Genomic DNA, 13,001 nt, shown 5'->3' with positions numbered 1-13,001 from the left:
ATGTTTCTATAAAGAATATCTATGAGTAAGATCCAACCCTGCGATCTTATACTGGGAATCAGTTCCAGGTTTATAGTTTTTAAACTTTTCTTTTGCAGATTACTTCTCCCCTCAACCACATTTCCTTGGACATGATCCTAAACTTCCATACCGCAACCAGATTACAAAGCTCCTTCTGTACCCCAGTTCTGCTTCAACTGATACCTTCTCACAATCTTGTTGCACAACCGGTAATCAAAGCATGACTCATTGTGAGACTGCATCCCAGATCTCCTATTCTGCCACAACTCATACCTCTTCATAATCTTCTCACACAACCGATAATCAAGGCATGTTATTTCAAACTTCTGTTAATCACTTTTGTTCATCCAGAAGAGACCGAGCTGTATTCTCCATTCTATTTGCACTCCTGGGCCTACTTTGAAGAACATTGGTAGGCAATATTTTATGTCATTGGAGTTCTTGATGTAGCATGATGGAGAGAGCTTTCCTCCAAATGTAAACTTCGATTGAGCAAGAGATTAGAAGCCTGAAATCTGCTCCACATTAAAGGACAGGTTACCTGGTCTCTCGGGGTTTGATTTTGGTTATGCATTGTTATTTCTGATGTAAGATACTAGAAACTCTCAATCCTCATTTAAAAATGCTTTAAACAATAAATCCAGGCAACTACTGTCCAATTAGCTTAACATCAGTGGCAACGAGGGACTTTATATACAAAGATGAAAAAGAAAACCATTTGAATAACACAAAAATAAAAATGGTGAATACAGTTTTCATATGGGAAGGTGCCATTTGATGAATATTACTGAATACTTTGAAAATATAACAGCAGATAGATATGATTTAATTTGACTTATCAATAGGTTTTTGAAAAGTTGCTGGACTTCTGATCACATTTCAGAATGCTAATCAGAAACAACCGATAAATTGAACTAACATCAGATTATATTATCACACTTGGAATACTACACATACAGTATTTCTGCAGGGCCATGATCTGAAACATTGACTATTGCTTTGTTACCACATATGCTGTTTTGCTTGCAGAATTCATTCAGCAGTTTATTTTTTGCTCAGAATCCAGTATTTGTAAGTCCTACTTTCCTACTTTCACAAGGTGTACACACCCTCCATCAGATTGTGTAGCTCTACAAGAGCACAAATTGGGACAGTCTCAGACCATCACCAGCAGCTGAAATATACACCATCTCAAACTGCAACCTCCCGCCCAGCATATTCCTCACTTGACCATTCACATCAAGTCACGGGACCATGCCTCATGCAGTGAGCAGCATCAGGCATACCTAGAGCTGAGGAGGTACCGGTTGGTGAAGCTGCTTTACAGGACTATAAAAACAGCATGTAATTGAAATGCTATCTAAACAACCTTATAACTTAAAGTTCAGATAAAAGTTCTGCCGCCATGAATGCTTTGTCATGAATGCTTGTAAAGGAGGTTGAAAGAACCTCAGGGCCCAGCAGGTGAATGTCAAGCATAAGGCTGAAGTATTCACAAGCAGAACTGCCAATGATTCACTTCAGCTTCCTTCCGAGATCCCCCCTCCACCCACTATCACTGAAGCACATAAGATCTTTTATCATTCAATGCACAGCACACGGAATCAAGAACTGGCTGAGAACACAGGGTACAGCAGAAGCAATGGAATCAGACAACATTCTCGTTATAGTACTGAAGGCCCGTACTCCAGAACTAGCTGTGCTTCCAGCCAAGCTGGTCCAGCCCAGTTGTAACTGTGGCATCTATCTGCAATGTGAAAAAGTGCCCGCCTATATCTCATAAGTGACAAGCTGGACAAATCAAATCCATTCATTATCACCCAGACAGATTAGTCTAGATTATGAGCAAAGTGACAGAAGCCATTGGTCACAGTGCTGTCAAATAGCTCTTAGTCACCAATACAGTACCCAGTCAGACACCAGATCACATATAGCTTTGGTCCAAATATGAACTAAAGAGTTAAACTCTAGGAATGAGGTGAAAATGGTCATTAGGGCAGCATTCAGTCAAGGGAAGCATTAAGGGGAAAGCTGGCAAGATTGAAGTCAATGGCAGTCAAAGCAAAAATACTCTAATGTACTGGCACAAAGAGCGTTAGATGTGCTTAAAAGCAGAAATCAGTGTAATAAATAAAGATTACAACAATGCAAGTTCTGGGAACAACTTTTAGCAGCCAAGTTCTTCACTGCAGTGGATTAAAGCTGCTGTTTTTCAAAAAGATTTCCCTTTTTTTGTCTTTGATTTTATTCTATGAGACAAAATGTTGACAAGGCAGCATAACAGCTCAGAATGAAACAGAACCACAGCTTCAAAACAAGCTGTTCGAAACAAATAAAATTAAAAATATATATATATTACCAAAATTTCCAAACAATAACATCTAGTAGTTTCAACAGTAGGAATTATCAACATTGTCATTAAAAGGGTTTCAGTTAAATATAATGAAATATACAACCAGTAGACAGATCCTGGTCTCAGGTAGAACAGAATAAGATTTTCTGACACCCTAAACTGCAAGAGCACTTGGTTGTGCAGTAACTAAAATGCTCCCGCACACAGAGCCATTGTTGGCATGCATCTAGAAGTTTCTTTTATATAATGTTTTATTAAAATGCCATGCAGTGTAAACATTTCCTGCTGAGAGCAGTGGTTGGTCCACTCAACTGTAATAAAAACTACCAAGTGAACATTGCCACCTTGCCACAGGACAACTTACAGTTATTATAATTTCCACTATATAACAATGGACTCAAATTACTTTCACAAATTCAAATTTTAAAAAGGAAACTTTCCTGAAATGTAAATAGCTTTGAACTGATTGAATTAAAGTGCTTATCATAACAATAATCCAATGTGGTCTTATTCTTTACTTCCTTTTGTTTATTACTCAAGATCCCCCAAGCAACAAATCTAAGAAAAAGTGCATAATCACAATTTCAATTATGTTTCAGAAGCAGACCTTAAAATATTGGAAGTGCTTCAGATTAAACCTATACTTAGTTTAGATTAGATCAGAGGTCATTTCAAAAAGGAATGAGTCTAACTGAACACATCACATAATGCACTGTGGTCAAATCCATTATTTAACACAAGTGCTGAAACCCTCCGTGCTCATACTGAAAGAGCTCATTTGGAAGTTCTTTAATAAGACTAAAGTACACTTCCAAATTGTTGAAAAGCATAAAATATTTTTTTTTTAAAAACTGTTCGCTCTAACACAATCTTAAAATGACAATTTATATTTTCCTTTAATTGGAGTCGCCTAGAAAGTTCTAACACTTTATACTCAAGTGAGTTGTTGAATTTCCAATTCCACCAAATCACCTCTGCCATCAATAGCACAACCAGCGGTGTGAAAGTTCACAGGCACAAACATCACGATAACTTTTACTCAAAATGCTGATACATGCATCCAAGTTCAAAATTTTGCATAAAATATCTTAATTCAATCAAAATATAGTTTAATATTACGAATCAAACATTCGCCATATGCAAACGTTCACAGTACAATGCAGTGTTTGTATAAACTACCGGCTCCTCTGTAATATTTAGCAAATGCAGGCTCTTTCCTCGGGATTTTAAAGGATATATGATTTTCATTTTATTTGATATTTGAAGCATTGGAGAGTGAGATAAATAATAAATTCCAAAACGACCTGTCAGTGCAAAATGTAATCAGGCATTTTTTTTTCACAATACTCACCGAATCCTTCGGTTGCTGGGCTAAAATGGCGAAAGTAGCCAGATGATTACAGAGACATTTAGTGTGTGATGCTTGTGTATGCACTGTTTCACAGCCTTGAGGGTCCCAGCTGCCAGGACCAGTATCCCTGCGGTAAAAAAGGAGGAAGAAAGACAGAAACATGAACCTGCTTTCATTCGAATTAAATAAAACGTCACCTTAATAAAGGAAAGGAAACGGGTAAAACACACGCGCATTATGAGGCAGGTATTGTATCAGTATTGAGCACATATCTGCCACATCACCGCACGATTCGCCTGTGTGCTACCGTAACCTAACAGCTCTTTAATAATTAAATAAGGGACCATTTTTAGAGTGATAGTCGGTATTATTTTCTCCCACCACTATCACTTCTCGCAAAAAGTTCTTTCCCGCGTTGACCTCACTGTACGTCAACGCACCGCCAGCAACGCGCACAACTTCCATTCTCAGCAGCGAGCTCTCAGTCATCTGTTATCTGGGCGATACATCGTGCAGACGGATCGATTCCCTCCCCTCTCTCCTCGGTAAAGTCTTTGCCAATGGCCTAAATTCTGGCTCAGTCTGCTAGCTGAAAAATCAGGCTCGCCGAAAGGATTTCTGTTTGAGACGGGCAGGGGGTGGAATTGAGTAGGGGCTATGATACCATCCTCATCTCTATCAATGACGGGGGCCTGAGCGTCATCTCAGTGTACGCCACACGCAAGCGCTTGTTCGTGGTGATGCCATGGCAATGAAATATGCCGATTTTAGTGTGAAGGCTAAAGGGCAGCAAATGCTGCAATCGAGAAATGAAAAGCGGAACGTTGGAAGAACTCAGCCAGTCCAGCAGCGCTTGCGCAAAGCAGAGGATGTCAATTCATGTTTCAGGTCCAGACCTCGCAACACGATTGAACAGGAAGAGGAAAAAGTGCCAGTCTAGCAGTATGAGGTGGGTGGGACTGAGGCTGGTAGGTGATAGGTGACCAACTGGGGAGAGATGATAGGTAGATGTTGCCCAGCAGGTGAGAGGAATAGTGGACAAAGGGAAAAGAGAATTAAGTGGAGGGGTGACCGTGTGGGAGGACATCATGCAATAGGAAAATCATTATCAGTTCCTGTTTGTGTGCAGCCTCTCCCATGCAATGGACAAACAGGTCAGTGTGGAACAGTTAAAAAGGCTTGCAACCAAAAGCTCAAGATGGTCATTGTGGACAGAGAACTTAATGGACCAGGTTGGAAGATGTGCAGGTGAGCTGCTACCTTCCTTGGAAGGACTGTTTAGATCCTGGATAGTAGTGAGGGAGGAGCTGAAGAAAGGACCAGTGACAGAGGTGGTTGTGGAGGGATGGGCAGACCAAAGAGTCAGGGAGAGAGAGTGGTTCCTATGGAAAGGGCAAGATGCGACTGATGTAGGGATTACATTGAAGAGAGTGGACATGACAGAGGACGATGTGTTGACTTCTGAAGGGTGGTGGGTGAAAGGTGAGTACCATTGTTTTTTTGTCTGGTAGAGGTTAGAGGGATGGGGAGCGGGGGTCATGGTTCGTCACAGCAGATGTTCAGGAAATGGAGAAGGCACCGTCAGCTATAGCAGAGGGTATTTCACATTTCTGAAAGTAGGAGTTCGGTGTTCTTAGAAAAAAATTGTGCAGATCAGTATTATTAATACATGTCAACTGGGGACATTTGTTTCTTTTGATAATTAGTTCTCCCAATGTTCTGAGGATCACAGACTTGGGGGGTGTAAATGGTGTTTATTGACTTTCTGATTTTGGCCGAGCTGAGATGAACAAGCAAGAGAACTCCTGTTTCAGTGCATCACCTCGTAGAAGAGGGTAAGGTGGCAACGCCAGGGGTGGACCTGAGACAGCAGTTATTACAACAGACTTGTCTTTTTACAGATGTTGCATTCACTAAAGTTTATCATCATCACAGGATTATCCGATGAGTTTTGAGGAACTAATCTCCTGAAAATAATCCTTATGAAAAAATTTTAACATATATTTGTCAATTCTGAAAGTATTGGACATTGGGAAACAACCTTTTATTCTTGTAGACCATATGCTTAAAATTCCAAAACCACCATCATCAGAAATTACCTCCCTTCTATGAAAAGAAGTAGCAAGATATAGAAATTACTACAAACAAATTAATAAATGAATGAATCCTCCTATCTCTCTACAGCTCTTCCTCAGCCTCAATTAAAACAGTTTGAAGGATATTTCAGCCTCAAATAACTACGGCTTCATGTATCAGTTTGAACAAATATTAAAGGTCTCCTTCAAAGAGGCTGTGCTACTAAGACTGGATTTTCCATGAAGAGTCACTCAGAAAGAAGGGGAATCAATCTGTGTTTTTCATTATTATAGAGCAATTTGAATAATATCTTCCACATATGTACTGAAAGTCCTAGAGTTACTACTTTTTTACTGCATGTTTCATTATACTGGTACGTAACCATGAAATACTTGATGAAATTGTGGGCACATGGCCAAGTGGTTAAGGCATTGGACTAGAAACCTGAAGGTCGTGAGTTCGAGCCCCAGCCGAGGGAACATGTTGTGTCCTTGAACAAGGCACTTAGTCACACATTGCTCTGCGATGACACTGGTGCCAAGCTGTATGGGTCCTAATGCCCTTCCCTTGGACAACATTGGTGTCGTGGAGAGGGGAGACTTGCAGCATGGGTAACTGCTGGTGTTCCATACGACCTTGCCCAGGCCTACGCCCTGTAGAGTAAAGACTTTCCAGGCGCAGATCCATGGTCCTGCAAGACTAACAAATGCCTTTACTTTATTTGATGAAATTGATGTACTTATCTCGATATGTGCTAAATATGGCATTTTCATTAGAATTGTTTTATTGAGATATAAGTGATTTTTCAATGGTGAGAGTAAAAGTAAATTTGCATTACTGATGCAAGGTCTTTAACTGGAAATGTTAACTGTTTTATTTCCACAGATACTGCCTGAGTGAGTGGGTGGAATTTCAAACCAGGGATGAAGGGATTAACCTAGAGGAGAGATTGAGTTGCCTGGGACTATACTCTCTGGAGTTCTGAAGAATGAGAGGACATCCTATAGAAACATACAAAATTTTGAAAGCGATAGATAAGATAGAAGTAGGAAAGTTGTTTCCATTGGTAGGTGAGACTAGAACTAGGGGACATTGCCTCAAGATTCAGGGGAGAAGATTTAGGACGGAGATGAGGAGAAACTGTTTTTCCCAGAGAGTGGTGAATCTGTGGAATTCTCTGCCCAGGGAAGCAGTTGAGGCTTCCTCACTAAAAATATTTAACAAACAGATTTTTACATAGTAAGGGAATTAAGGGTTGTGGGGAAAAGGCAGGTAGATGGAGCTGAGTTTACGGACAGATCAGCCATGATCTTATTAAATGGCGGGGCAGGTTCGATGGGCCGGATGGCCTACTCCTGCTCCTATTTCTTAGGTTCTTATCACCAAGAGTCAAACTTTTTTGTAACTTTTTCTATTGCCTCTTCAATCTCTCTTCTAATCTTATCTTTCCTACCCTCAGCTTAATTTTCTTTCTGTAAATCATTTCACACTGAATGAAATATTCTAATTTAGAAGTCCTAGTTCATACTCTGCTATCTCAAAGAGGTTTCTGCAACTTACTGAAATATCATTACTGTTCTCTGTCCCACTTATGTTCTGATATGAGAGAAAAAAAGAATTATTCTAAAGGTTTCAAGGATGAGGAATTTCAGTGACAAGATTAGATTGAAGAGCTTAATGGTAAAGAAAGTTAAACGGAGATTTGATAGAGGTGTACAGCTCATCATGAGCTGCTGACATAGATTCAAAGTAATACATGGAGATATGACAACAAAAGCTTTTAACCAGGTAGGGGTTAAAGCTCAAAGCTTGTAAGGAAGTGAAAAAGAGGGTCGGAATTTTCAGAAGAGAATTAGACACACAGTATATTTTAGGAAAGAATAATTTGCAGGACAATAGAAGAGTTTTGGGAAGAGCAGGAAAATGTAACTGGCTGTATAGTTCAAAAGTGGAATCAATGAGCCAAGTGGCCTCTGACCATGCCAGGCCAAACTTATTGTTCTATGATTTAACTTTCTTGTGGAAGACTGGATGGTCTTTTAAAAATACGATTGTACACATCATGTTAGACAAAAAAATTTAAATCCTACTTCACCCAGTATGAAACAAAATGAACCTTCGTCCAGTAGAATATACAAGAAAGAGAGGAGTGATTTGGTACTATATTGGAATGTATTCCATGATAAGGTAGAGAGGCATATTTATGAATAATAGAGATAGATATATTGGCATAAAAAGAAAGATGTTATTTTTATATGGCACTTTACGGGTCTTGGGGGAGAAATTTGTCCTTATTTTGACATGCAGCTATTGCTATCATATGGAGAAATGCAGTTGCTGATTGGTATAAACAATGAAGTAAGTAATAGTATTGGTAGTGTTAACCAAGAATTAGCAACATGAATCTCAATTTCTATGGGATCTTTAAAGTTTCCCTAATGTGGCACTACTACTACGTCGACTCAGGCCTGGGGGGCCGGCGTTGGGCACGATGACGGACTCTTCAGTTCTCCCTCTCCCTCATCAGTGTGTTCAGTTCATCTACATTAGCCGCGCCGCTGTCTTCTAGGAGCGTGTTGACCACAGTCTTGGGGAGGGCGCCCGCGGTTCATCCTCCCGTGCTTGGGCTCCCATATGATGACTAGGCTGGCAGGTACCTCGGGGTGGCATAGACAGTGCCCCGCTAGTTGCAGTCTTCTCGCCTTGATTTTAGTGGAGAGCATCGGTAGGTTGTTATAGAGCTCAATGTTCGTCATGTGCTATTGCCAACTCACATCAAGAGCCATCCAGAGCATTCATGTATAGCAACCATGTGGCAGAGAGGGCATAATTTACATTATTTAAGTACTAGTAATAATGAGTGGGAGTATCATATAATTTTAACTATTCAAAAGCAATTTATGTCCTTACAATGGGAACACGGTTTAGAATGTACCCAGGTCTGTTTACTCCACTAATATATTGTTTTCCCAACAAATTAAGATGAATGGGTTAATGCGGTTCTGGAAAATTAAGTGGGGCAAAACTGACCTAACAGAGTTAACATAATTTTGCTGAAAAGTTTTGAGAAACACTATATACAGCAGGCCAGAACTTCTTGGGAAATATTGGCAGCTGCACATCAAACTGCAGGTGACGAAGTTCAGGACTCTCAGAAATACAAGTAGTCTCAAAGTTTCTGTTCCCAAGAATTGTTTGTAACCTCAAATTTGAAGTAAATTTATTATCAAAGTACATATGCTATATTGAGATTCATTTTCTTGCAAGCATTCACAGTAGAACAAAGAAATAAAATAGAATTAATAAAAAAACTACATACAAAGACCGAAAATCAATGTGCAAAAGAACTGTGCAAATACAAAGAAATAAATAAATCATACTGAGAACATGAGTTGTAGAGTCTTTGAAAGTGCGTCCATAGATTGTGGAATCAGTTCCGTGTTGAGATGAGTGAAGTTGTCCACGCTAGTTTGGGAGTCTGATGGGTGAAGGGTAATGGTTATTCTTGTACCTGGTGGTATGGGACCTAAGGCTCCTGTATCTCCTTCCCAGTGGCCACAGAGAGAAGAGTGCATGGCTTAGATGGTGGGGTTCTTTGATAGTGAATACTTCCTTCTTGTGGCCGTGCTCCTCATAGATACGCTCAGTGGTGGGGAGGGTCTTGACGGTGCTGGACTGGTCTATACCCACCACTTGTTGTATTCTTTTCTACATCACAGTCACTATGCATCTATAGAAGTTAGTCAAAACTTTAGATGACATGCTGAATCTGCAGGTACTTCTAAGAAAATAGAGGTGCCTAAACTGGTCGGAAATGAATAGAAACCAATGTGTGGGAGAGGATGACAGAAACAGCTATGATGAGAGGGTGCGTGAGTGCAGTGCCATCACCTTCCCTGACTCAGTGAGAGTGCTCAGTTCTCTTAGCTCTGCTCAGCTTGACTCAGCCCCAAATGTGGTGGCTTATTGGGATGGGTGGTGAGAGGTGTTGGTGGAAAGGTGACACACAAAAACATGTTCCTGCTCACTCATCAGAAGATCCCTGCTGCTTTGCATCAGAATCAGAATCAGGTTTAATATCACTGGCATATGTCGTATACAGCTAGAAAATCCATTCTCATCTATCCCACCAGTGCTCCAAACTCTCATTCATATATGAGGTATATCAATGATTTGGACGATAATGTGGTAAATTGGATCAGCAAGTTTGCTGATGATACAAAGATTGGAGGTGTAGTGGACAGTGAGGAAGGTTTTCAGAGCCTGCAGAGGGACTTGGACCAGCTGGAAAAATGGGCTGAAAAATGGCAGATGGAGTTTAATACTGACAAGTGTGAGGTATTGCACGTTGGAAGGACAAACCAACATAGAACATACATGGTTAATGGTAAGGCACTGAGGAGTGCAGTGGAACAGAGGAATCTGGGAATACAGATACAAAATTCCCTAAAAGTGTCGTCACAGGTAGATAGAGTCGTAAAGAGAGCTTTTGGTACATTGGCCTTTATTAATCAAAGTATTGAGTATAAGAGCTGGAATGTTATGATGAGGTTGTATAAGGCATTGGTGAGGCCGAATCTGGAGTATTGTGTTCAGTTTTGGTCACCAAATTACAGGAAGGATATAAATAAGGTTGAAAGAGTGCAGAGAAGGTTTACAAGGATGTTGCCAGGACTTGAGAAACTCAGTTACAGAGGAAGGTTGAATAGGTTAGGACTTTATTCCCTGGAGCGTAGAAGAATGAGGGGAGATTTGATAGAGGTATATAAAATTATGATGGGTATAGATAGAGTGAATGCAAGCAGGCTTTTTCCACTGAGGCAAGGGTAGAAAAAAACCAGAGGACATGGGTTAAGAGTGAGGGGGGAAAAGTTTAAAGGGAACATTAGCGGGGGCTTCTTCACACAGAGAGTGGTGGGAGTATGGAATGAGCTGCCAGACGAGGTGGTAAATGCGGGTTCTTTTTTAACATTTAAGAATAAATTGGACAGATACATGGATGGGAGGTGTATGGAGGGATGTGGTCCGTGTGCAGGTCAGTGGGACTAGGCAGAAAATGGTTCGGCACAACCAAGAAGGGCCAAAGGGCCTGTTTCTGTGCTGTAGTTTCTACGGTTTCTATTAACAAGTCAGGCGGATCTGTATAGAAATCCCAAAATGTTGACCAGTCTAAATGAATAGGAAGCAGTGTCGAATCTGATACCAGGAAATGGAACAGGTGTTCCCAACCTTTTATTCGCCATGGACCTCTACCATTAACTACGGGATCCATGGATCCCAGGTTGGGAAGCTCTGTTCAAGGAAGAGATAATCTCATTAACAGTGAATTCAATTCAGAATATTTATGCAACATACAGTAATTATAACAATTAGGTAAAATATGAAAGACTAACATGCTCATCTGGAAGCTGCTAATTTCTCAGCATGTTTATGAAACGTTTCAATGTTCAATTTAATGTTATCTGTTGTTTCAGTGATATTTGGACCGAACATAGACAGAAAGGAAAATAAATTGCAGGAGATAGCAGTACTGGGACAGTGTAATTCATCCTGGAAAAAAAAATTGGGTGCAAACTTCTCATATTCCTCTGAAAAAAACTAAAATGTTCAAATTTATGTATCCAGAATGACAAAGATTTAAAACTTAGCAAGTTAACATCTATGAGCAAAAGTTTATAAAGTACATAATATATAATGGAAATGGAACTTGTAGAAATAATTGAAAAACCTTCACATAGTAGACAGAGAGAGAAAGTAATCAGGCAACATTTTAATTGATCTTAAAGCATTTCGTACACTTGAAGTGAAACTAGTCAGCACTGGAAAACATGTCTGTGATTGTAACTGCTAATTAACCTGCAAATGACTGAACCAGTACAGTACAGCTTCAGTAATAGACTAAGTCAACTGCGCAGCTCCAAAGAGTGCTATACGAGGTCATTCTTACCCTCGGCCATTAGGCTCCAAATGAATCAACCAATAGTTGGGTAAGTGATGACCCTTTCCTATTAAGACTGTCATTAACCTCTGTGTACTTAGCCCACTGCTCTACTCTCTCTATACCTATGACTGTGGCTAGGCATAGCTCAAACACCATCTGTAAATTTGCTGATGGTACAACCATTGTTAGTAGAATCTCAGGTGGTGACGAGAGGGCATACAGGAGTGAGATATGTCAACTAGTAGAGTGGTGCAGCAGCAACTTTGCATTCAATGTCAGTAAGATGAAGGAGCTGCTTGTGGACTTCAGGAAGGGTAAGACAAAGGAACACATACCAATCCTCAGAGGGGTCAAAAGTGGAGAGAGTGTGCAGTTTCAAGTTCCTGGTTGTTAAGATCTCTGAGGACCTAACTTGATCCCAACATATCGATGTAGTTATAAAGAAGCAAGACAGTGGCTATACTTTATTAGGAATTCGAAGAAAGAGATTTGGCATGTCAACAAATACACTCAAAAACTTCTATCGTTATACGGTGGAGAGCATTCTGACAGGCTGCATCATTGTCTGGTATGGCGGGGCTACTGCACAGGACCGAAATAAGCTGCAGAGGCTTGTAAATTTAATCAGCTCCATCTTGAGGTTTCAAGATGGCGACGCAGTGAAAGATCTGCTTGTTGAGCTCAGCACTGCGACGCTGATAATTTCGCATTTAAACCTATCCGTTCCAACTTTAAAATGCCCAAGTGTCGGAGTTAATAAGATGAACATTGATGAGTAAGTTTTTTTGAGCTACTTCAACACCATGCCATTGAAAAGCACTAAAAAGGCGGCCAGGATGGACTGCACAGATCGCACTCCTGGGGCTGAGAGGCTAGTTACTACTAGCTCTGCTAACACGTTGGACTCTGCTTTTCATCAAGTAATTCAGGAACTTGTGGAGAACATATCCAAAATGATGGACGAGAAGCTGGGTCCACTCTCTCTAACACTCCAGAACCACACGTTGGAGCTTAAAAATCTTGCTACAAGAACAACCGAGGTCGAGGGCCAAGTCTCCACAGTAGAGACTGCAGCTGATCAAGTCCAAAGCTGCATCCGGGCACTGGAAAAGCAAGTTCAAAGCCCATCTGACCATACTGATGATCTTGAGAATAGAGGTAGGAGCAAGAACATATGAATTATTGGTCGGTCTACCTGAAGGAACAGAAGGCAGCCAACCAGCGAAGTTTTTTGAGGGCTGCCTGTCTGATTTCCTTGA

General features: G+C 40.5%; 1 protein-coding gene across 7 annotated transcripts in view; it reads right to left on the bottom strand.

Annotated features, from left to right (window-relative positions):
• The window catches only part of LOC134338213 (adhesion G protein-coupled receptor B2-like), a 1,212,788-nt gene that overhangs the window by 408,863 nt on the left and 790,924 nt on the right, over positions 1–13,001 (bottom strand). For all 7 annotated transcript variants that reach the window (XM_063033890.1, XM_063033884.1, XM_063033886.1 and 4 more), the window contains one exon: positions 3,726–3,852. In XM_063033890.1, the coding sequence (XP_062889960.1) occupies positions 3,726–3,852 (127 nt within the window). The remainder of the gene's footprint in view (positions 1–3,725; positions 3,853–13,001) is intronic.

This window comes from Mobula hypostoma, chromosome 26 (assembly GCF_963921235.1).
Source record: "Mobula hypostoma chromosome 26, sMobHyp1.1, whole genome shotgun sequence".
Classification (NCBI taxonomy): domain Eukaryota; kingdom Metazoa; phylum Chordata; class Chondrichthyes; order Myliobatiformes; family Myliobatidae; genus Mobula; species Mobula hypostoma.
The sequence above is the reverse complement of the archived record's forward strand: the minus strand, read 5'-3'. Positions and strand labels throughout refer to the sequence as shown.